A 22,974-nucleotide genomic window follows, 5' to 3' on the forward strand; every position below is an offset into this window, starting at 1 on the left:
AGGAGGAGGAGGAGGAGGAGGAGGGGGTTCCATTTCGCCACACTTCTACCTATGCATTCTGGGCATGTTACCTTGAGACAACCCATCGAGCCATATACCAGGTATTCTCAGTTATGCCCCCTTGCGATCGACCCTGAGAATCATATCGAAGTGATCAGCCCTGCATCTGTATCCAAGTGCTCCAAATACACCAAGTACTAATAGCACAGGCGCACTGCAACTTGCCTTCTACGTTGTCCGGAGATGCTAGTGACATAACTTCGTAGTTGCGAAGCACTAGCCCGACACACGGTCACATGATGACCGCGCGCTCACGGATATCGGGCGCTCGTGCCGTTGAACTTGTTGAACTTGTCCACAAACTACTCTCGGGGCAGCCCCGTTGTCACCTACGCGTTACTTGAGCACCATTCAAAATGCTCTCGTATCATGTTAGACTGTGGTCTCCCGCTACTGCACTAGTTGGCCTTGCTACAGCAGCCGTGGCGCTGCGGGTGTACCTGTCGTGGGCTGACAAGCGACGCAATCGAGGCCGAAGCAATATTCGTGACACGGTATGCTACACATATGCCGCCTACACTAACGAAATTCACACTAAATTTTTGAACTTAGCTGCCTCGCGACTTGAACACATGGCGTTTAATCGACAGTGTGGAAGAAGCTGGGCGCGTCTGGGAAGCTGTTCGGCTTGCCTTCGCCCACTCAGGTATATTTTTATGGTCACCTGGGGGCTCTGCCTCAAGAGCCGATCCAAACCATACGAAACTTTCCAATGGCTTTGCATATCTGACCCCGACGCGTGGTGAAGCATGGCTGAGGAATCTCGAGGAGTTCAGTTGCCACGTAAGTCCTACAACAAGCAACATAACACACTAATTGCTGAGTTTTTCATGGTAGAATGAACTCACGCGGGGTGGCACGACCGCTGATGGGCTCCACGTAGTCATACGAGTCGCGTCAATAGGGGACGAAGGCAAACGACACGCAGAGATCTTGCGTAAGCTTGCCCGTGGCACAAAATGCCTGTTCATGGACAATCATGTTGTCCCGCTCTGGCGGGAGGTCCAATTCGAGGACATTGGCTTCATTGTATCGCCCTTTGTGGCTCATTCCATGAAAGATTGCTATGGATGGTGGGCGGAGAACTCCGTCGGAGACATAGTTGACATGATACTCCAAGCACTAGAGGTGAGTAAGCAATTCTGCTGTACGTTCGCTTGCGCGTTGCTCAACTGGCCCCAGGCAATCGTTTTTGTACATGACCTGGGTATAGTGCATAGAGTACGGCGCCCTTCCTTTCGTGTTGAAGCATACTAACAGCTTTGCAGGATCTGTGCAAGTCGAACTACGTGGTGCAGTGGCACCCGGAATCCTTGAAGACCAACAAAGTGCCTCTCTGTCGTCCACGCGCATTCCTCACCGATTTCGAGATGGCCTACGAGTTCCCTGCTGAGGTGGCATCCGAAGATCGCTTGCTGATTGGGACCCCAATCAAGGACTATCAACGTCCAGTACCGCCAGAAATCAGCTCTGGAGAGCCTTATGATCCGTTCAAATCCGACGTATGGCAGCTTGCAGAGAGCTTCTCGGATTTCAGGGTACGTTGCAAGTCATGTACTACTGTGCTTGCTTGCTAACGCTCGCTAGGCGACGGTCTCCGATATCGATGCAATCCTTGGCCAGATGTTCGATACGGACGCTTCTCAGAGGCTATCTGCAGTGGAAGCCCGCGACAAACTGGCTGCGGTAGTCCACAATCTTCCCGCCGCCTCCCTTCTCATTCCTCCGACGCTTGTGAATTTCAGACGGTGGTGATCTTAGATGTTCCCGTGCGTATATGATGCTGCCTGACTATGAGCATCTACTCCGTTGTGTCATCATGTTCTCCCTATCTAGTCCGAGTCCGAGTCAGCCTCATAAAGCTGCCGTTACTTCGAGTCACTTGGCTAGCAAGAGGCCCTGTCCTTCGGCGCTGTTGGCGAACCCGTTGTGTGCAATCGTAGACTATAGCTACGACTCATCTATGCTCTATATGTACCAGTCTCTCAGCGTAGATATGCAAGAACGTCCGACAGAACGGCGCCCAAGAGTAGTGGGCGCAAGTCTTTGCCAATCTAGTATATCGACATTTCCCATGCACCTATAGACTGGCATGGTTCCTCTCGGCAGCGCTGACGTATGTTGCCAGCAACGAATCATGACTGACTGACTCGCGTTTGAATATGGCCTGAAGCGTTTAGGACAGGATCGCAGAACTGGATAAAAGGCGTACGCTCGCCGGGGGCACTTGCTTTCGAACCTCTCGTTTCATCTACTGCTTACCACCGTCCAGTCGCTGCTCTCTACAATGGTACGTTCGTGACCTCTATTGTATGCATGGCAGGCCTGACTTGACGCCGGCTCTAGTCGAACCAGAATTATCAGGATATCAAGGTTCCTGTAGCAGGCGACAATACTCAGGGGGCTACGATGTCACAGGGGTTTGCCGTAAGTAATTAATTGTCGTCTGCTTATGGTTGTACTAACTACCCATCTCTGACAGGGAAAGTACAAAGCCCATGAGTACAGCGCTTCGAGCGTTGGTGTGCTTATCCGCACCATCGAGAGTGCGACGGGAGTAGGTGTCTACAAGTGAGGTGGATGAAATGCACGCTGACATCGCGTACAGAGTAAGCTCCTGCTGAGTTTTGCAGATAATCGGACCAAACTCTACCATGCAGCCCAATGTGAGAAGGTATCTGATGAGTGAGTACCTATTCTGCGTCAACCTTGTCGGCGAAGGCTGAGAGACATCTTCAGCACACCATTGGGCGCAGCTCCTGCCTGAGATGCCATGCCTGGCTAACAGTATCGCTTCCTGATAACAACCAGGTCTTCTGTGTACTCTTTCCATGAACCCGATATCAAGCCTTCGACGGGCAGTGTAACGAATATAGTTGTACAATAGTTTGTCTGTATCTGAGCGCGCACAAAAACGAATGTATCCATTCTCCTCACCGCGGGCAAACCAGTTCAAGTTGTTCAGGCTCCGAAAACCCTACGAACATCGGACCCTCATGGTAACCTTTTCTGAGATTTGACGGACCAAGACAATGTTCCGAAAGTGCGCGTTGTCGTCGAGCATGCTACGGACATGCTCCGAACATGCTGAAATTTGGCTAAAATACCTTATATATTTTAATTTCTGAGGATGTTCGGCGCCCAAACATCCTCAGAAAGAGTTCCCGGGTAGGACCAATCTTTGTAGGAGGAGGAGGAGGGGGAGAGGTTTCCATTTAGCCGCAGTGTATACGTGTCAACTACAGCGGTTTTCGGAGATCAAAAACGTTGGTGTGCCCGCTGTGCCTATAGCAAGAGTATGGGCTGCTTTTGGCGACATGCCAATACACACAGGCGAGGTGATGGGTGGAGACACAATCGACACAGTTTCTGCGCACGAGCACAAGTGAGACAGTGTAGGACGACCTTTCCCATACTATGCACAGCTCCTCCGAAGAATACGAGTCAAATCTGCAATGTGTCCAGTGTGCATGACCTCACTGGATACCGAAGTACCACTAAAGTGCTATCCAAGTTCCGTATTCCCGCTGAGTGCATTTTCTACACAGATCAGAGGCGTCAAGCGGTTTCCTGCGGGTGCACTACGAGCTTGAGGCAGCTCAGTCCCTTGTGAACCCTTTCCAGCGCGAGTGGAATACCCTCCAAGCCCCCCGGGGCAACCTCCACCGGGACCGGCTGCACGTCACGCCGTAAGTTCACAATCAACCACCGGCACGACACTAGCAGGCACATACCTTCAGCGCGCCCTCTTCGAGCAGCTCTGTCAGCTTCGAGTACAGACTCACGCCGAGCTTGCGGTTCGGCGGGATGTTCACGTCGCCGTACATGAAGAACGTCTTCTTCTCTGGCACCTTCTTCTCCGGCGCCACCAGGTCGTCCTGCACAGAGGCCATCGTGCCGCCCGGCGCGAGGAGGTCGTACCCGATGTTCTGCGTCTCAGAGGAGCCGGCGGCGTCGTAGATCGTCGTGAACGGGTCCGCAGTGATCTTGCGGACCTCCGCGTGGAGAGCGTCGGGGGAGAGGTTGCGGTCGAGGACGTGCGTGGCGCCGATCGACTTGAGGAACTCGGCGTTCCTGAGGGATGCGGTCGTGATGATAGGACCGAAGCCGGAGAGCTTGAGGAGCTGGATGGCTGGGATATCGTCAGCTTTGCGTGCGCTAACAGAGCTTAATCCTGTCTTACTGATCTGACCGACGGAGCTGGCACCGCCGAGGACGACTGTAGGCTGTCCCTTATACTTGCCACGGCCGCCTGCTTCCCAAGGAGGCGTCAGGCCGCACGTCCCGCCCAGCGCGCCATTTCCGTCATGGTACAATGCCACTGCGGAAGTCGCGAGAGCGAGAGGGATCGTCGCGGCCTGGTCAAAAGTGATGTTATCGGGTATCTACACACGGACTTCGTCAATCTTGCTCACGGCTGACAAACTCGGTGCTGTACCGTACCTTTGCAGTTGTGTCCTCGCTAGCGAGGCTGTATTGCTGAAAGCCAGCGCCCCGACTATTATGGTCATTAGGCAAGGCCGAAGACGATGAATCGGACAAAAACGGGTCGTCGCCGATGGAGCACTCCTTAACTCTGGATCATGCGGCCGAAATCAGTCTTCATGCAGATGGTGGAACAGAGAACGTTGCCTACACCCTGTCGCCCTTCTTGAACTTCGTGACGCTCTCGCCTACCTCCTCGACAGTACCCGCGACGTCCATCCCAATAATGATCGGATATTTCGGGACGAGGATGCCTATTGCTTGGATTGCCCAGTCGGCCGGCGCCAGTCCCGCGGACTCGACCTTGATAAGGAGCTGCCCCGGTCCAGGCTTGGGCGTCGGGACAGACCTGACGACGAAGGGAGCCTGCTTCTCAGGAATAAAGAGTGCCTTGTGTTCGGGCATGGTGTAGAGATCTGCTGTAGAGCCTAGCGGTTGGATACGAGCTCGAGCGTCCTGCCTGTGGTTATATAGCTACTGCAAGCGTGACAGACTGACCTGATTATAGTCCGATGCGGCTGCGAGCGGGATGTTCGCGATGAGTCAGCAACGGACCTTGTATCGATGCCCTGGGGGCGTCGAGCGGAGGTCGTCGGGCGTAAACGCTCAATGACCGGTCGCGGACATCAAACTGACTAGAGCCAGCAAAGTATCGGGCGGATATGCCGGCTGACCTGATACCACCGTCGATGCCTCAGCGACCCCGCGACCGGGCATGGATGTGACCTCTGCGCCACCCGGTGGTGTTTGGGTGGTGTAGTGATGACTGAGAGGAAACGCAGCCGGGCATCTTGATCCCAACTTGCCCATTTGAGGATCACTAGATCGTTACTGGAATGCCTGACCCACTCACGTACCGTTTGCTTCGTCAGCCGGTGCACGAAGACATAGAGGCAGAGTGCACGTGGGACCTAGTGGAAGCGCCGCAGGAGAGCCTCGTGTACGCGTGCGATCGGCTACATGACGTCACGCGTACTCGGCGAGTCGAAGTACGCGCACCACGATTATACTCACCCTTTGCTACACCCAGTCCACGGACCACGCGAACGGCAATCCATCTGTCCAAAGTGTGTGTACATTTACAGAGCACGCAGGAGGCCCGAGGGTCGATGTGTCGGCAAGGGCGGGAACAGTCCGCCCGATGTCATCCGGATTCTGCGTGGCATGCGAAATCGTGAGGGTACAGCCTGACGATGTGACGACGCATTCTACTAGATAGGTCTTGGTGGCAGTGTTCCTCCATATGTGAAGGGCGGACGTTGAGTGGGGGTGGAAGCTGACCCGATGGGCATAACGAGAACGATGAAGCGGTGGGAGGCGTTAGCGGGATGTGGCCGGCCGACGTTGAGTCGAGTATTCATCCGGCCGTGCATACGACGCGGGACGGCCAACTGGCAACGGAGACTAGGCCAACTGCAGGAACCTTGTCATCGGCCCGTAACGCGTATGGAATCAAACCAAAACTGATTATATGCGCCTGTGTTCCCGCCTCCTGAGCTCAAATCGACGACATCAATGCGGTGCAAGCAATAACGAGTGGTGGAGAAGAACCGCACATCACTTCTGCCCACCGATGACTGCTTTCGCGTCGTCTACAAAGCCCCTCAGAACCTTGACGTCCTCCGCTGGTCCGCCCTCTTGCTCCTCCTTCAGCGAACGCTCGACACGCTCGTACAGCCGTGCGAGACCCTGATGGATCTGGCCCTCGCCACCACCGACGAAGGAAGAGATCTCCTCCATCTCGCCGACCCAGCGATATGCCTTTGGGAGCATCGTTGGTACGCTCGTTGTAATCCGCTGTAGGATTTGCGGCTGAGACGAGTGCAGCTCGTGAATCAACGCTTGGGCGGTCGCGGGCGACGACGCATGTGCAGCTGGCATCGCTGAGCATAAGGTATAGAAGCGAAGTGCCATCGTAACTCACCGAGGATCATGGTTGTGGTCAATCCTATGATGCCTTTCGAGATGCCCTGACTCAGATCATGGGTACCTTGCGCATACGTCGACGTGGATAACCTCTTACCGCGTAAGACATCTTCAGCGCGCTCGCGTCGCCTGCACCAGCTCCTTCACCCCTCAAAGGCGACACCTTCAGGCCATACTTCGACAATCCTGCGAAGTCGTCGAGCAGGTCGCTATCCTCCGGAGCGGCGGAGGCATAGAACACTGGGTCGTACCCGTCCTTCGGCGGCCCACCGATGATCCCCGCGTCCACAAAGCCAATCCCACTCCCCGCGAACAGCGCCGCGATCTTCTTCACCGTCTCCGGGCTCACCGCGTTGCAGTCGGCGAAGGCCACACGGAGCTTGGATTGTGCAGGAGCGGCTGCCTTGTAACGCGCCGCGAACGCGAGCGCGTCGCTCGGCGGGAGGATGCTGAGGACCCACTGTGAACGTGCTGCGAGCTCGGGCATTGGCACATCGAGCATGCCGGCTGAAGCAGCGCGTTCGCGGGTGGCTTGTGAGCGCCCCTCGAGATTGGTGAGGACTGTACAACCGGAGGATGTGAGCCGACGCGCGACGGCAGCGCCCATCGCGCCTGCTGCAACAACCGCGAGTGTTGGAGGAGACATCGCTAGCAGCTCCTGTTCTCAGCCTTGTGTCCGTGGTAAGCAGGAAGACACAGTGCTCAAGAGTACGAAGTGCGCGACGGCCATGATGATATGTAACGCCAGAGATAGAGGCAAGTTCGTGACGCGCGGGATGCCGCGAGCGGCAAGCGCGCATATATTGCGCACGTGCCCCGTCGTGTACTCGTTCCTCAGATTGCGGCAAGTATACCGTTTGGACGCCAACCATTGCAAACGCTAGTGCTCATCTTGTTTTCTGTTCCCCTCATCTACATCCTGAAGAAGGTCATTTCGACCACTGACGCAGAGACTCAACATCAAGTACTGTAATCTGACTCATAGCGCGCACATCATCCGACGTACACAGGCGACTCGAGCAAGAAGTCGAGACGCGCGTGCGCTATCGGCCGGTGGCTAAATGGACCCCCCTCCTCCTCCTCCTCCGAGAGCAGCCTGAGTAGAATGATCTCTCGAATCCAGCGTGTCCGTCGGTCGTTTCCTACATCTCTGCCATAGCTCACACATATTCATTTCAATACGCACAGGATCTATTCCGTCCCAGCGTCCAGCCCGGTCAAGACGTGCCACGTGCAGGAGCCGATGAACCTGGACTCCGAGTCGGTGCATTCGAACAAACCGTCGAGACATCGAGTGGATCAGCCGCCCTGTGCGGTACCTTGCCGCAAACCCTCACCGCCCGCGCTCCTCTTGAGGTTTTCGAGCTCATAATCGATGGAATGGACCAGCCGACGCTCGCTGCCGCTGCGCCCGTATGCACGGCATGGTACCCTCGGGCGATGTCCAACCTCTACAGCACCATCCAGATCTGCGACCGGACAAGCTACAACATGCTATTCAAGCAGTCTCGTTCATCTCTTCGTCTCAAACACTGGCTCGCGACTACGCGTGAGCTGATGATCGAGGACGCCTATTATCACCGTCCCCACTTTCTCCACGCACTATCGCTGACCATGGGCCGCGCGATGGCTGGGGTACGGACCCTTCAGCTTCGCTTCACACGTCCACTACGGCGCCCCGATTTCTTCAGGGGTCTGTCGCAATCTGAATCCGTCAATTCATTGACCCTGACGAATTGCATGGCGCCCAACGTCTCATTGCTTTCGCGGATCATTTGCGCCTTCCCTCAGCTCACAGAGATGACCATGCAGAACGTTGCATGTTATCCTTCCCGGAGCTACGCTACTCATACGGGAGGCCCACACTTTCAGCCGCGGTCGGAGTCAAACATACGCCTTCGACGTTTGAATATCAGCGCGGACGAAGGGCTCATGAAGAGGTTTCTGGAGTGGCTTGTGCTGTCAGAATTATCCACCGATCTGGGTGATCTGACAGCAGAGCCGGATGGCGATGCTTCAGTGCAAAGTATCAATGAATTCCTCAGAGCGGTGGGGTCGTCTCTGACACGGTACAATGAACGCAGTTTTACATGCTGTTAAGCACACCTATCTTGCTTTCTGTGGGTCATTGCTGATACGAATACTTCATAGATGGTCACAGCGACCTCACGCACAACACTTCCTTGCGGTCCTTAGGGTTTCCTCTGATCAACATCGGGTTCAGGCGCCTGTTGCCGGATGACTGGTCCAGAGTGACAGACGAGTTACTCGGCATCCTCACTACGGTCCGGAGCTGCCACCTTGAATGCATCACGATCGTGGCATGGTTCAACGTCAGCAAGGCTACTGACAAGGACTTGCGCAGCCGTGACGTCCTGAAGGGGCTCGAACTGCGAAACATGCACGAAGTCGCGAACCAGAAATACTTCGACATGTTGAAGGATGTCCAGATTGAGATACACCTGCGCGGCGTAGGTCACCGGGGATATAGAGATCCAAACAGCATTGGCCAAAGGATTAGGGCCGTGTTTCGTGGTTTGCTGAGACCATGGTTTGACCGCGGGATAGTCGAGGTGTCCTGGGATTAACAAGAGAAAGACGTGAGTGTTCTTCCCATACACGGGCCTTTGTCTCGAAGCTAACCCGAGCTACTCGGCGAACGCGCGAGTAGTGATTTGTCAATCTACAGGGCGATATATGTGGATTTGGAGGACGCAGTGGCCTTGGGTGTTCGAATTGTATCGGAAGTGCATATGCAATTTCTGTGTTCTTTGCAACACCTTCGGGCGGGAATGTCGTGCACGCGCTACTCTTCCTCGTACGACATGCAAACTTCGAAAATATTGATCACTACAATTGACTGCTCGAGCAATGATCGCGAGACGTTCCTATGTAGTGTACAGGGTCACGGATGAGCTCTTCCGTTCCGGACTTCGCCATCGTACTACTCTATGCGGTCTCCTGCGGGTGTGCAACGAGCTTTACGCAACTCACGCCTTGTTTCAGCTTCTCGAGGGCAGGGACGATTCCCTCCAAGCCGTTTGGCACCACCTCGACGTGGTTCGGCTACACGAACACTCGTCAGCGAGTTCGTCATTCACACGATGTGTTGCGAACCTTGAGGTCTCCATTATCCAGCATCTCCGTCAACTCAGCGAACATGCTCGCGCCGAGCTTGCGGTTCTGCGGGAGGTTCACGTCCGCGTACATGAAGAACGACTTCTTGTCCTCGACCTTCTTCTCAGGTTTCACCGCGTCGGGGCGCACGGCCGCCATCGTGCCGCCGGACGCGAGCAGGTCGTACCCGAGGTTCTGCGTGTCGGGGTACCCGGCGGCGTCGAAGACGGTCATGATCGGCTTGGATGCAATCTTCTGAATCTCATTGCAGAGTTCCTCAGAAGGGAGCGTCCTGTCGAGGACGTGCGTCGCGCCCAGGTGTTTGAGCCACTCGGCGTTGCTCAGTGACGCGGTCGTGATGAGGGGATTGAAGCCGGAAAGCTTGAGCAATTGAATTGCTACAAAATGGTTAGCTCGCTATCGGCCCTAATGGAAATGCGAAATCAATCTCACTTGCTTGGCCGACGGAGCCAGCACCAGATAGGACAACGACGGGCTGGTCTCTGTACTTCCCGCGGCCCCCATCTTCCCAGGGAGGAGTGAGCCCGCATGTGCCACCGATTACGTTGACACCGTCGTGGTACAGAGCGACAGCCGAAGTACAGAGACCGAGAGGGATAGTAGCCGCCTGGTCGAACGACATGCCCTCGGGTATCTACCGACCTGTCAGTCTACACCAGAACTGGGGAATCCAGCAGCCTTCGCACCTTTGCGGATGTATCTTCATATGCGAGAGCATATTGCTGGAATGCGGTACGCTCGTACTTGCCAATGGTGCCTTTCGTGAGTCTGCGCGCATCAGCATCGTCAGCACCGTGACACTTAACACTCAGCTTTTCAACGTAGGTAGCTGGAAAGGACGTACATCCTATCGCCCTTCTTGAAGCGCGTAACACCTTCTCCTACGTCTGCAACAGTGCCTGCTATGTCGATGCCGAGGATGGCCGGGTACTTCTCGATGATCATACCATAGGCCTGGATGGCCCAGTCGGCAGGGTTGAGCCCCGTAGACTCGATCCTGACCAGAAAATCGCCAGGGCCAGGCTTGTATATCGGCGCAGTGCCGAGGGCGAAGGGACTATGCTTCTCAGTCACGTAGAGGGCTTTCTGTCCAGGCATCGCGACGCAGTGTGGTAGGTGAGTCGTTGAGATATTGACGAACATGGAGGAAGTGTTTATATATTAGTTGTGGCAAACTCTTCTTGACAGGAGAGACACTGAAGAACTGCGGCCGCTGCCGCTGAGTTAGCTGAGTGTAGGCCTTTCTCCTGAGGTGTCGCATGATATAGTTGGATTGGTAGATAGTAGGAAGGCGAAGTCATAGCGTTGACAGCGTGTGCGATTGTGATTGTATTTGATAGGTTCATAGCCGTACACAAGAGGTATCCACTCACTGTATGTGCGCAGGGGAACAATTTGCGCTGTATGAACCCACATCAATTCCGAGCTTTGCAACTGTCAGTAACATGGAGGTATACATGATAGGACGTGGCGAACGCACCAGAAGAGGCGGGGACAGTCCGCCGGACGTCAACAGCCGGGCCCCACGGGCTGAGCGGCGCAGTCCACTGACACAGAGGAGCAAGTCATGGCCGATACCAGTCGTACGTCTTGCGGCGAGACTACGCAAGCATCACGGCAGATGTGGGAGGGTTCAATCAAAATAGCGACAGGATGACGCTCGAGCTGCCAGCTAGCCTGCGCCACTGCAGTATTAATCACGCAGTCATAAGTTCACATAGCTGCGACGCACCTAGGCCTGAGTTGTGCGTCGTTCTCTATCTTGGAAGTCCAGTGACACGGTCACAGTTGGGAGGGGCCAGCGTCAGCGGACCAATAAACTTGAATACTGCCAGTGGTTTCGTCGTTATACACCATGATCAGAGTCCTCCATTCATCAAAACGGATGGCGCACCATTGCGAGATGAGGCAACACCTACGTATATACGTAGGCATAGTGTAAAATAGAGACACTGCCGGTGGTACTACTGTAGCTGGTGGTACAACCCTGCCAGTGGTACTAAGTACGCCGGTCGACGCGACCGTACATACAGTACCGCTTATGTAAGTCACACGCCACATCGAGCGCCGCCCCGTACCTCGTTCTTCCGAGTTACTGCCGATGGTTCTCAGGCGGATTCGTTGTGACCGCCGCGGGCGCTTAGCCTCGGTCACCACTCGGGGTCACCAAATCAGGCATGCGCCACCGCCCTCTTCGCGGGCGGTCACCGGTCAACGTTCACCCCGTCACCCTGACTTATACTTCAAGTTGGACTTGTTCCCCTTTCCGGGGTCGCATTTGGATCGTCGGGGTGCAACTGCAAGCTGACACCCCGACAGGCTGTGAACTCATCTTCCAATCACTGATGCAGTCACGGTGGATCAGACACGGTGGTCTAGCAGTACCATTCAATCTGACACTCCTTCTCTGCTGAGGTACAGAGGCGACGTATATGACCACCACCTGGCAGCTGCAGGTGGTGTCGTGCCTTTCAGTCCGATACGTACTCCGAGTCGGTGATAATGCCTCGGAGCGATGCCAACAGGCCCGCTCGTATAGCGCCTTCCATGCCCCGATATCGATATGATCAGTACGTCCTCACTGTCAGCCATGCGTCAGTTGGACTGACTCCCATGGCTGTCCCGCAGTGTCCTGCGCACCCCCTCGCTCGACGTGGCCATGGGGTAATCAGTATCCGGGCCCCCAGATATATCGTATGAGCTGCGCTGCTGGCAGCCAGGGCCCTAGTACAAGATCACAGCTACCCACGGCTTTGTGGACTTCTATGTGGCAACTACATTCAGGTGCCATATTACTAAATGCGGGGCCGGAGGGACGTCCTGTGCGACATGTGCGCAGGAACGTTGGTGTGAGTGTTACCATCGCGGTGACTGCCACCGTCCATGATGCGGTGGACAGATGTGTGGTACATCGGTGGTCAGCCTTTATCTCTTGTCTGTGCTTGCACGATGACCTCGCCAAAGGGCTCTGCCCGCCATGTCTTTCCAAGCTGAGGCAGAGCTTCTCGCTCTCCTGCACACTAGGTAACGCATCCAGCTCCGGGAACATCTGCCTTGTCGTTCTCTGACGCTGTCAACGCGCAGCTTTGTGACGAACTGTGCTCAAGTTGCCGTGGCAGGTACGTAACTATTTCGCGCCTACCGGCTCTGTGCGCTGATTCACAGTCATTGCGCAGCATTGGTCGCATACGAATATGTTTTCACGCTCGACCAAGCGATAAACTTCATTTGGAGTCGGAGGAATCCGTCTCTATATGTGTTCCTTCTCAATCAGTGCGTCATGCTGGGCTTGGTGATAGCGAACATACTTGAGATGCTACCTTGGGTGACGAGCGCGGTGCGTGGTTTCCATTTGTATTGGAAGTAGAGACTCAGAATGCATCTATACTAGAGGTGAGATCACGTTTTGACTGATCGATCGCAGATGTGACCTCGAACGCAGTTGTCAAGCCATTGGGATTGTTTACGATATATTGCAACTTTTGACGTTCTTGGAATGGGCCGGTTTGTTTTGTTTCGTCTGCTTTTTTAGCAATCAGGCTGAACACACTACAGTTATCTCGGCGTTACGCGCCCAGGCCGTCAGCAGGAGCAGTCGAATGCTACCTGCACTTGTCTTCGCACTTGACCTCGTTCCGTTTGGTACAACCATGGTACAGTCGCGTATCTCGTCGTTCGGCAGGATATTTCACGCTGATCTCCTCCCCAGTACCAATCTGTTCTGACATCATACCAGCCGTTGACCGTGGAAGAGACGATCACCTTCTGCAATGCAACACTCCACTTTTCCACGAAATCGAACAGCAGGCGAGTCACACTCTGTTCTCTGTGTAGTTGAATATGTTAACGGCCGGCTCATTAGAGGTAGAATCATATACAAATTTCCTTGTCATGTGTTGACTCTGGCGAATCTTAGCTCTCGTGTCTTCGCGCGCATGCGCAATGGCCGCCGACATCATCGTAGTACTCGCAACGTGGTACTATTCGAGAGGCCCGGAGCTCATGCCGCAGGTCTTTGGCTTCAGGACACGCATACGCCTACCTGCCCTGCTACTGAGAAATGGTGTGACATATTCATTCGCTCAGCCGCATGATGGTCCGGCTCATTTCACGTCCCTAGGTGTGCTGTATTTCATGTACGATCCAATGAAGCTTCTGTCAGTCGGAGAGGCGCTCACTGAATCTCAGAGCACTCCTTTTGATCAGCACTGCTCAAATCATAATGAACTACATCGAGGTGCGTACCATCCAGATTCCATACAGACACGATTATAATCCACTCGCATGCATAGGCCCTTTCAATCGGAACCGTTTTCCTGATACCGTACGTCATTGTTCTGATCTTAGGAAACATGCGTGACACGTACGCAGGGTAATGTCGGTCCTTGTATCCCGATTCCTGCTCAACATCCGAGAAGCGGCGGATGAAGTGCACAAAGTATGGGATACCGCGCTCGAAGCGACGCTGGAGGACACCGAGTCAACGGGGCTCTCGTTCCAGCTGCAGAACACCAACAACACCACCGCCGACTGTGCACGGAACACACCCGCCCTGACGCGGTCCTACGACCTCGCGGAGGGCTCGAGCACTGCCGTTGGTTCGGCGTGGTAGGGTACAGGTATGCTGATATTTTTATGTACAGTCATTATAGAGGCTATTGCACTTAGAGCACTGTCATAGGCTGTCTGCAAACCACGCCTGACGGCGCCGACGCGCCGCAGTATATGAGTACCAGCCGCTTGGGTCGATATTTCGATGAATCTGAGTGGGGTCCAGACGCGGACTGAACACAGCTGTCACTGGAAACGTTGAACGACGTATACCACATATCTGACATGATGTACGGGTCCTCACCGAATCGCAATGTACATAGGGACGATGGGAGCCTTTAAGTTCGAGGCGCGGCGTCAGTGGCAGTGACTCACGTAGCATTTATACAGGCTAGCAAGGGCATTTTGTGTCTATTAATCGAAGTACTAGCGAGGAATGGGGCATGTACGAGCGCTATTAGAGATGGGGCTGGCAACTACAGTACCTGTATCAGTAATACCCAAGAGCGCCGTGGCGCTGTCGCGGCAGCCGTAGCATAACATTACTCGATGGGTCGAGTGTTCGTCCCAATCCATCAAGGGAGTAGTATGGTATCTGTGCGCAACTTCCCGTGTTAGCTCAGTGTCGTGATCGTGCCGTTGGGATCTTCTCATTGACCATTACGCACCGGAACCGAAGGAATTGTGTCTATGGACAGTGAGGGGAGCTCGGTATCGGGGGGCGTTCCGGTCACGGACCTACAGGGAGGATTAGCGGACAAGACCCGTTCGGAGTCTCCGTGCGGCGGTACGATACGGTAGCAGCTATTCGCTGCGCTAGTGCACCGGGCATGGCAGGACAATTGTCGTACCTCTTCTCTTCTGGTACGTACAATTGTGGCGCACCTGTCTTGATTGAACGTGCCTGTATCACCGAGTTGTACCGTAGGCTGTTCAATTCAAAGCAGCGGAGCGTTCTTCTTCGCTGAAAGGTATGTTTGCTAGGATAACACCCATACGGTGGTCTAGGCTCAGATAGTGCGGAAGTTTGAACTATGGCGGTCGGTATGCACAATCAGAGTCAGACTACTGGGCCGATGAGCACGCACCTCATAACACGGCCACATGTAGCTCACTGCATCAGTGCTATGCGCCACAAAGTAGGTCAAGCGATAACTACTTGGTTGACTCGGAGTACGAAGGTCGAGGCACCGCAATGCCGAACGTGGCGAGGAACTTGATCTCTCCGGGATATATGGCCTGGGGATGCTGGTCGAAAGCATACATCAGCTTGCAAGATCTAGTATGTCGATAGACGATGAAGAAAAGCTACTGGTGCTGAAAAATCCGTTCAAACGGAACCTAAACAAATCGCCTTCACGGTGGCAGCGTCAGAAGGGCACAGCAATGAGCAGACCTCTGCACCAGCAATGATATTTTAGTTGCGGTTCATGGAGCTTGTAAGACGGCCCCTCGACTCGTTATATGTGCTCAGCGTCAAACACAGAACCTGCAGGCATTGCTGTCAGTAATCCTCATCGCACTGGAACTCAAGGTCCGAGCCAAGGGTACATGTGAGCCGAGGGAATGTTTTGGCTATAAAAGCTGCTCAACCGCCGCGTACTCTTCCCCCTACCCACAGTTAAGAAGACTGCGAAAGCCCGTCGCATCGTACCTCCGGTCGCTTCACATAGTCTCCCGAGACAGCATGCAGCTCATCTTGCCACTCGCCGTCCTGCTTTTCCTCTCAGGCGGTGTACAGCCCATGCCCGTCGGTAGCGATCAAGTAGGTAACCTTTTCATTGTGAGACGCAATTGAATTGAACCTACCTCAGCAGGCTTCTACGTCGATGACGGCCGTTCAAGTTGCTCAGACCGAGCACGCAACCTTAGCCCCCGAATTTTTCAGCTATTAGTCTCAGGCTTTTCAAGGTAAGACATCGTACCTTCTACCATGAAACTGCTGACACGTCCGTCATAACACATAGCTGACGCAGAGATACTTTGTCTCGAAGGGGAGCCCATACTAAGTGGTTGCCTTATGACGGTGGTGACGAGGAGCGTGATCCTCCATGATTGAGATCGCAGGAGGCATGTAGGGCGTGGAATCTATACCCGGTTAGCTTCGAGACAATGGACCTGATCGCAATGGACGCAATGATACGCTGCTGTAGTCTATTGTACAAGAACTGTAGGAATAGGCATACGGACAAGTTTGATTGGATTCCGAGAAACGCACCGCCTTCCAATCCATAACGACTTCCCAATTGCATCATAGAAAGACTTGGAAACATCGCGCTGAGCCATACGGTAAGCCTCGTAAATGTGAGCAAATATGCGGATCCTTAGCAGTATAGACACGAACGAAGGTATTATTGCGGAGCTACAATCGACCCATCACAAGTCTTGCTACCAGTGTGTGGGCTTTGGTATGCAACCCGTCTAGCCAAATATTGTGTGTCAGGCACGTGCCAATAATCCAAAGTAATGATTCCAAGCGAGAGATGTACACGCCGTACTCCAGGTTTGCTTACCAGGAAAGTATGGGGTTAGAAATTGGGCAAGGGATTCAATAATAGCGGCGGAATCAGAAGGCTTATAGGTGGAGTGCTGTGGACGACATTCGCCAGTCTGTCGCGAGCATCCGATGCAGACAATCGCAGAGACACATCCGGTGCGAACATATGTTCTAGGATAGCATCAATGCTGGAAACTGTGGTCTGAAATTCGGTGATTATTACCCCATGACTGAATACGGCTCCAACGCGACGTACCTTGACGTCGGAGAAGCTCTCGGCAAGCTGCCATACATCGGCTTTGAACGGGTCGTACAGTCCCCCGGAGCTCATTTCAGGAGGGACAGACCGTTGGTAGTCCTCGACAGGCAGACCACTCAACAACCGCTCTTCAGCAGGCATATCCGGTGGAAACTCGTGAGCCGTCTCGAAGTCGGTCAGGAATGCACGCGGGCGGCATAGAGGCACCCGCATCGTCGACAAGGATTCCGGATGCCACTGAACAAGGTAGTTTGATTTGCACAGATCCTGCGTATTCAAGTTTGTCAGAATAGAGCGATTACGTCGGGCAAAATGAATGCTTACTCTGTGCACTATTCCGAGCCCGTGGACGAAGACGATTGCCTGAAGATCATCTGAGTTGCAGTTGACAAGACCAGAGAGCGATCAACTTACTTCAAGTGCCTGCAGGATCATATCCACTATATCTCCGACGGAGTTGTTCGCCCAGAACCCATAGCATAGTTCCATCGAATGACCAACGTACGGCGAGACGATGAAAACCATATCATCAAAATGTACCTCCTTCCAAAGAGGGACAACATGGTTATCTGTCCACAAGCCGGTCGTGCCTTGGGCAAGCTTGCGCAAGATCTCCAAGTGGCGTTTACCCTCGTTTCCTATAGCTGCAACGCGAATCACCACGTTGAGCCCTCCAATGGTCGAACCTCCCCAGGTAAGCTCATTCTAGGAGCAATGGTCAGCAGGTAGCAGCCATTCGACACCGACACTCACATGACAATTGAACTTCTGGAGTCTTGAAATCCAAGCTTCGCCGCGGGTCGGGGTCAGATACGCAAAGCCGTTAGACAAGAGAGTTTGTTGTGGGTCAGCTCTTGAGCTAACTCCATCATACGTCCACAGTCGAATGCCGGCGTCATGAAGAGTCGGCCTGACGGCCTCCCAGACACGCTCGATCTCATCCTCATCGTCAAGCAGGCGCCACGTCTCCAAGTCTCGGGGCAGCTTGACACTATTCAGCCAATCGCACAGATTCAGGTGAATAATAACCACACCGTGTCTCGCATGCTAGTCTTGGTGTATGTATGCGGTGCATTCCTGGTGCCGGATAAGAAGAACCGCACAGCCAGAGTTGTTGTTACGACACTAGCCGTAACAGCAAGAGCGACCACTGCAGGGAGTTTGCTGGCAGCCGACGTCATCTATATGACAGTGTCGAGCTGCTTTGGTGTATGGTTGTGGAGGTATTGATCGGGATTCGATGGACTGAAGCGTAGTGAGTAATAGTAATACGCCACCGGCACATACTACAAGTTCAACTTGAAGTTGCACAACGGGCTACGTAGCAGATCATGTGATCGTGACGCCAGGCAGATCTGTAGCTAAAGCTTCAAGCTGTTATCACTCGCTTGAATCGACTGTTGACCTTTGTTCATGGCAGAGCAATCCGTAACGTCAAAAAAGCGACTCGACTCGGAGGAGCGCGAGCAGAAGCCTCCCATACACAATGAGGAGTTCTGGTTCGCGGACGGCTCAGCAGTCGTCGTTGCGGGAGATGCGACCTTTCGCGTGTACGAGGGACTGTTGATACGGGATTCCTCCGTATGCCGCGACCTCTTCGGCGCGCGGCGACGTTCGGCGAATGCGAAGAGGATCGATGGGTGCGTCGTCGTCCGTTTGCCTGATGTTGCAGAGGAGGTTCGTGTCCTGTTGCGAGCTTTGCTATCGACTTGGCTGTCCGTCTATCCGTCTTGCCTTCCTCTCTAGATCACTCAGTCTCTACACGTCCGCAGATACCACCAGACCATGAGCTTTTCGGTCGTCGAGAGCCTGATCCGTCTCGGCCCCAAATATCGCATCCAGCACATTACGGTCAACGCGGCTCAAAAGCCACTATAGCGACGTCATGGAGACGTGGCTCAAGGCCTGGAGTAGCATGCCCGGGCCCTTGTCAGCCCGCCGACGCTATCGCCGCGGTCAACGTTCAACCTCGCACGCCTAACAGGAACCTTGTTGGTCCTACCCAGCGCGCTCTACGAGTGCTCGAATCTGCCGACACGAGTGCTCCTGCAAGGCGTACAGCACGGTAACGCTGGCACGGCGACGGCTCGTCTCTCGTTGGAGGACGTCGAGCGCTGCCTGGACGCGAGGAGGCTTCTGGGTCAAGACTATCTCCTCTCCGCGTTGCGCACCATGGTGCCAGAGACGAGCGCGGACTGCGAAGATATACAGTGCGCCGCGTCCCTCGAGGTTGTGCTCGAGACATTCAGGTCCGGCGATCACCAAGAGTCTGTACTTTGTCGCTATGACACCCTGACTCGTCCGAGTCCGCTGGAGTTGATCAGACCTGGACCGCTCTGTGGGCCGTGCCAGGAGATGTTGGAGGAGCGGCATCGTAGGGAACAACAGAAGACGTGGTCTAGACTGCCTGAGTACTTTGGCATCGACGTTCCTAGCTGGTCCACCCGTAGACACGGATCTCAGGAAACCGTCGACGTATCAGACAGTGACACAGCGTTGGTGTGTTGAATGGATGTGAGTCGTTCACCTGGCTGTTCTCTCCGGCAGCTAACCCAACTCTTCAGTGATGTAGGGCCAGGATCCGAGAGATGGCCAGCTATACAGGCGTGTCCACTTCTTATTCATCCTGAGGTTCGTCAGACCTTCCAGTCTCCGCCTCCTTCGTGGTGATTGCATGCCTCGACCGCAATCGTCCTGAAGGCAGATTCGTCTGGACACTGCGATGTAAATCCGACGCACACCTGCTTCACATGCTGGTGGCGCGTTGCTCTGTATATACCAGGACGCTACTAGTGCTACATCAGTACGTGCCACTTGTGCTAATGCATCCAAACTTGTCTATCACCACCAGCGATTCCGACCTTTGAACTTACATCACTTTTGCTCGCCTTCGTCAATTGGATAGCGTGCCATAAGATCTATGTTAGTAAAGCGTCAAGGTCTTCAACGCGAGAGTACCTACATTACCAATCCCGGAATTGAGCTGTGGTAGTCCGCCGCGAGAGTACCTGCATTACCAATCCCGGGAGTGAGCTGTAGTAGTCCGCCGCGAGAGTACCTGCATTACCAATCCCGGGATTGATCTGTGGTAGTCCGCCTTCACGGAATCAACGAGGACCTGGACTCTGCACGAAGGACAGCGGCTAATGTTCGCGATGCAGTGCGCGTGTTCAGATGCCCTAAGCTAAGGTTATGGGCACGTCATCTTGTATGTCTCGACAGCCCATTCGCCGATCCCACCGGGAATGCAGTCTCATGGCGCATATCAAGGAGACAATTTCTCGGAGGGTGCTTATGCATACAGCGCTCGCCCCTCTTCAGACTTTGGTATATATTGTCATCGACGGCACTCACCACAAGATAGCAAGCAATCCCCGCCCTCGCCTTACCTGTGAGCCCGCATTCTACATCGCACTATGCCTGAGAGTATCACCCTCTACACTGCAAAGGTACGTGGTCATGACACCAATCGTCGGGACGAGTCGACGCTGAACAACCGGTTCTTGGCATGCAGATCTGCCCGTATGCCCACAGGGTAACTACATAGCCCGATTGAGTGTACATCGGTCAGCGTGACTGACATGCAATCCAGGTAGAGCTGGCCCTCGAGGAGTCCAAGGCAGAGTACACCAAGTACCTGATCGATCTGCAGAACAAGCCAGAGTGGTACGCCCCCAAGGTGAATCCCGCGAGCAAGGTCCCCGCCATCGCCTACGGCGGGCCCGCCGTCCAGCCCGACCAGCCCTCGCCCGAGTCCGTCAAGCTCGCCGAGTCGCTCGTCCTCGTCGAGTTCGTCGCCGACCTCTTCCCGGGCTCGCCGCTCCTGCCCGCTGACCCCGTCAAGCGGGCGCAGGCGCGCTTCTTCATCGAAGTCGTCTCCTCCGAGCACGTCCCCTCGTGGAGCAACCTCCTCCGCACGGGCACGCCGGAGGCCGTACAGGCCTTCCTGGGCGGCATCGAGGCCATCCAGAGCCTCCTCCCCGCGCAGGGCTACGCGCTCGGCGAGTTCAGCATCGCGGACATCTCCGTCGCGCCGTTCCTCGCGCGCGCGTACGTCGCGCTCGAGAACGATATCGGTGCGTACGAGCAGGGCGAGGCCACGAAGATCCTCGAGGCATTGCAGCAGCCGCGGTTCGCGCGCTTCCAGACGTACTGGGCTGCGCTCCAGGCGAGGCCGAGCTTCCAGGCGACGTTTGACAAGGTGCGTTTGCTCGCAGAGGGCCGCCGCTGAGTCGTGCGCTGATGTCGTGGTTGCATCACTAGGAGTACGTGACCGAGGCGTTCAAGAAGCGCCTTAGTGCCAAGCAGTGACCCGGGAAACTTTGGGAAACAGGTTGACGATGATCCAAGTTGAAGTTTGTGCACGATGACGCACCGTACTACGCTCGAAAAACAATCCATATACAAGTTTTACAGTAACGATTTATACGAAAGAAGTGACCATGTAAGCAATGTCAGACCTATGAAGGACTTGTTCAGAGAGTCAAGACTAGTCGAAAGGCGGATGCTCAGGCCCCAAGCTTCAAGCTTGTCCGGTATCTTACATGATCGCATTTGATACAGTACTGCTAGCTTGACGTTGAGGGGAGTCCCTTATGAACACATGCAGCTCGGATATCTCTGTGTTGCTCGAACTCTGTCATAGATGACCCGTACTCTCATCGCACTAGTACAGATGACCTCATAGTATGAAACGCTACGAACTCCGCAGGTACAGTATGTGTGTCGCTCGTCCTTCCGAGGATTCGCATGGGACTACAGTACTCATAAATACGGCCACGGCACTACTACAATCCATCTTCAATCCAGATACTGCTACAGTCCATGAATATAATGATCGTAAGTATCGGTATCAAGGTATCTTCGAGAGAAATAACTCCAGCTCCAGCGCTGGGCGCCCGGCGTGTACTGTACTGCTATAGTATCGCGATATTAAATACCATAAGTAGGGATCAGTCGTCTTCTGAGTCCGTGCCGACCAACTGCGGCGCTCAATTGGGACATATTCACTGCGAAAACGGAGAGCGATCAGCGACACGTTGGTAGTCTCGAGAAAAGTCACCCACTAAGTTACCACAGAAAGATGTCGGGAGCAAGAATGGGGGAAGAGGATGACTCCGTCGGGCTGTCTGTCGTCTGTGTCGGGTCCGCAGTACCACGACGCCACAGGAAGATGCCAGGGGCGGCCAACGGAGCGGAATGAGATGCGCCTGGCGCGTCCGTGGTTCCAGTCGGTGATGGAGAAGAGCGACGGTCCCACAGGAAGATATCAGGGGCCATCACTGCGGGGGAAGTTGAAGCGGCCTCCGTCTGCGATGGTGAGAGCTGCAGCAGACGTCAACCAAGAGGGGGGAGTGTAATGAAAGATCACTCACACTGTGTTCTACGGGAGCAGAATGAACCGAGGTCGCAAGGAAGAGAGCGAGGGCGATGGACGAGAGAACGAAAGACTTCATGCTTGGGTATGGGAAGTGGGGATGGGGGATGAGGGTCTCGGTGTTGTTGGATTGTATGCCCCTTCTCCGGACCCGCAGTGAACCCGCTTTTATACGTTGCGCTCTCGCGAGGGGCCTCCACTCCGTGTATACAGCATCCCGCAAGCTGCGATTGTTGACTTGGTGAGAAATGCAACATAGCTGACTCGATGAACCGTCGTACTAGACGTCTGTCAATTGCACACAGCACAGATCTCGGGCTAGCCCCGGACTGACTCACTGCTGTGCGTTGCTTTCGAGCGTCCTGCCCGAACAAGGCAAGTGTTCAAGTGTTGAGGGGACAACTGGCCACAGCATGGCTACTACTCGCGGTACCACCTCAGCGAAACATGTTGAATGCTGACTTGCAGCGGCCCATCTGCGAAGGCCAAAATAGGCATGTGAACAAGGATACAAGGGGAATGGACACAGCGTACCGTGCGTGTTTCACGGGAACGAGGGTCGGTGGCCAGGCCATGCAGTGGATGTGGCTGCAACGGATCACCCTCTGTTCGGAGTCACGATGATGTTATGTCTCGTCATGACGGACACCGAACTTGCAGTGCTACGCCCGCTGTCCCGCA

The 22,974-nt window shown here is 54.5% G+C and overlaps 10 protein-coding genes across 10 annotated transcripts; 5 read left to right on the forward strand and 5 right to left on the reverse strand.

Annotated features, from left to right (window-relative positions):
* Window positions 1-279: 279 nt before the first annotated feature.
* Window positions 280-2,081, forward strand: C8Q71DRAFT_321934 (uncharacterized protein). Its single transcript, XM_047917804.1, has 6 exons — window positions 280-554; window positions 613-843; window positions 898-1,188; window positions 1,243-1,281; window positions 1,329-1,598; window positions 1,648-2,081. The coding sequence occupies exons 1-6, from the start codon at window positions 417-419 to the stop codon at window positions 1,813-1,815; spliced, it is 1,137 nt and encodes a 378-aa protein (XP_047774044.1). The 5' UTR covers window positions 280-416; the 3' UTR covers window positions 1,816-2,081.
* A 1,452-nt stretch (window positions 2,082-3,533) lies between these two features.
* Window positions 3,534-5,141, reverse strand: C8Q71DRAFT_321964 (chaperonin 10-like protein). The gene is made up of 5 exons (XM_047917805.1): window positions 4,697-5,141; window positions 4,504-4,636; window positions 4,244-4,445; window positions 3,795-4,192; window positions 3,534-3,735 (listed from the first exon to the last, which is right to left on the reverse strand). Exons 1-5 carry the CDS (start codon window positions 4,948-4,950, stop codon window positions 3,619-3,621), a joined length of 1,104 nt encoding a protein of 367 aa, XP_047774045.1. The 5' UTR covers window positions 4,951-5,141; the 3' UTR covers window positions 3,534-3,618.
* An 869-nt stretch (window positions 5,142-6,010) lies between these two features.
* On the reverse strand, window positions 6,011-7,236 carry C8Q71DRAFT_321967 (6-phosphogluconate dehydrogenase). The gene is made up of 3 exons (XM_047917806.1): window positions 6,569-7,236; window positions 6,470-6,515; window positions 6,011-6,419 (listed from the first exon to the last, which is right to left on the reverse strand). Exons 1-3 carry the CDS (start codon window positions 7,115-7,117, stop codon window positions 6,103-6,105), a joined length of 912 nt encoding a protein of 303 aa, XP_047774046.1. The 5' UTR covers window positions 7,118-7,236; the 3' UTR covers window positions 6,011-6,102.
* Window positions 7,237-7,496: 260 nt separating this feature from the next.
* Window positions 7,497-9,235, forward strand: C8Q71DRAFT_322034 (uncharacterized protein). The gene is made up of 4 exons (XM_047917807.1): window positions 7,497-7,597; window positions 7,660-8,566; window positions 8,623-9,071; window positions 9,140-9,235. The coding sequence occupies exons 1-3, from the start codon at window positions 7,577-7,579 to the stop codon at window positions 9,057-9,059; spliced, it is 1,365 nt and encodes a 454-aa protein (XP_047774047.1). The 5' UTR covers window positions 7,497-7,576; the 3' UTR covers window positions 9,060-9,071; window positions 9,140-9,235.
* A 185-nt stretch (window positions 9,236-9,420) lies between these two features.
* Window positions 9,421-10,707, reverse strand: C8Q71DRAFT_862234 (chaperonin 10-like protein; the record flags this gene model as incomplete). The annotated part of the gene is made up of 5 exons (XM_047928008.1): window positions 9,421-9,537; window positions 9,589-9,986; window positions 10,042-10,243; window positions 10,296-10,377; window positions 10,454-10,707. 5 exons carry the CDS (start codon window positions 10,705-10,707, stop codon window positions 9,421-9,423), a joined length of 1,053 nt encoding a protein of 350 aa, XP_047774048.1.
* Window positions 10,708-12,586: 1,879 nt separating this feature from the next.
* Window positions 12,587-14,221, forward strand: C8Q71DRAFT_727261 (uncharacterized protein; the record flags this gene model as incomplete). Its single annotated transcript, XM_047921839.1, has 10 exons — window positions 12,587-12,633; window positions 12,694-12,728; window positions 12,786-12,946; window positions 13,001-13,002; window positions 13,034-13,113; window positions 13,165-13,317; window positions 13,526-13,766; window positions 13,816-13,846; window positions 13,902-13,933; window positions 13,981-14,221. 10 exons carry the CDS (start codon window positions 12,587-12,589, stop codon window positions 14,219-14,221), a joined length of 1,023 nt encoding a protein of 340 aa, XP_047774049.1.
* A 2,339-nt stretch (window positions 14,222-16,560) lies between these two features.
* Window positions 16,561-17,962, reverse strand: C8Q71DRAFT_883733 (uncharacterized protein; the record flags this gene model as incomplete). Its single annotated transcript, XM_047928521.1, has 6 exons — window positions 16,561-16,859; window positions 16,914-17,183; window positions 17,241-17,279; window positions 17,331-17,621; window positions 17,670-17,900; window positions 17,951-17,962. 6 exons carry the CDS (start codon window positions 17,960-17,962, stop codon window positions 16,689-16,691), a joined length of 1,014 nt encoding a protein of 337 aa, XP_047774050.1. The 3' UTR covers window positions 16,561-16,688.
* A 328-nt stretch (window positions 17,963-18,290) lies between these two features.
* Window positions 18,291-19,826, forward strand: C8Q71DRAFT_784579 (uncharacterized protein). Its single transcript, XM_047925034.1, has 4 exons — window positions 18,291-18,631; window positions 18,689-18,767; window positions 18,831-19,430; window positions 19,489-19,826. The coding sequence occupies exons 1-3, from the start codon at window positions 18,330-18,332 to the stop codon at window positions 19,422-19,424; spliced, it is 975 nt and encodes a 324-aa protein (XP_047774051.1). The 5' UTR covers window positions 18,291-18,329; the 3' UTR covers window positions 19,425-19,430; window positions 19,489-19,826.
* A 506-nt stretch (window positions 19,827-20,332) lies between these two features.
* C8Q71DRAFT_911094 (thioredoxin-like protein) lies at window positions 20,333-21,403 on the forward strand (the record flags this gene model as incomplete). Its single annotated transcript, XM_047929118.1, has 4 exons — window positions 20,333-20,365; window positions 20,431-20,451; window positions 20,509-21,117; window positions 21,180-21,403. 4 exons carry the CDS (start codon window positions 20,333-20,335, stop codon window positions 21,225-21,227), a joined length of 711 nt encoding a protein of 236 aa, XP_047774052.1. The 3' UTR covers window positions 21,228-21,403.
* Window positions 21,404-21,883: 480 nt separating this feature from the next.
* On the reverse strand, window positions 21,884-22,642 carry C8Q71DRAFT_322468 (uncharacterized protein). Its single transcript, XM_047917808.1, has 3 exons — window positions 22,292-22,642; window positions 21,983-22,241; window positions 21,884-21,925 (listed from the first exon to the last, which is right to left on the reverse strand). Exons 1-2 carry the CDS (start codon window positions 22,370-22,372, stop codon window positions 21,987-21,989), a joined length of 336 nt encoding a protein of 111 aa, XP_047774053.1. The 5' UTR covers window positions 22,373-22,642; the 3' UTR covers window positions 21,884-21,925; window positions 21,983-21,986.
* Between the last annotated feature and the right edge of the window lie 332 nt (window positions 22,643-22,974).

The sequence above is a fragment of the Rhodofomes roseus genome (assembly GCF_022264815.1).
Source record: "Rhodofomes roseus strain CIRM-BRFM 1785 chromosome Unknown C8Q71scaffold_29, whole genome shotgun sequence".
NCBI lineage: Eukaryota > Fungi > Basidiomycota > Agaricomycetes > Polyporales > Fomitopsidaceae > Rhodofomes > Rhodofomes roseus.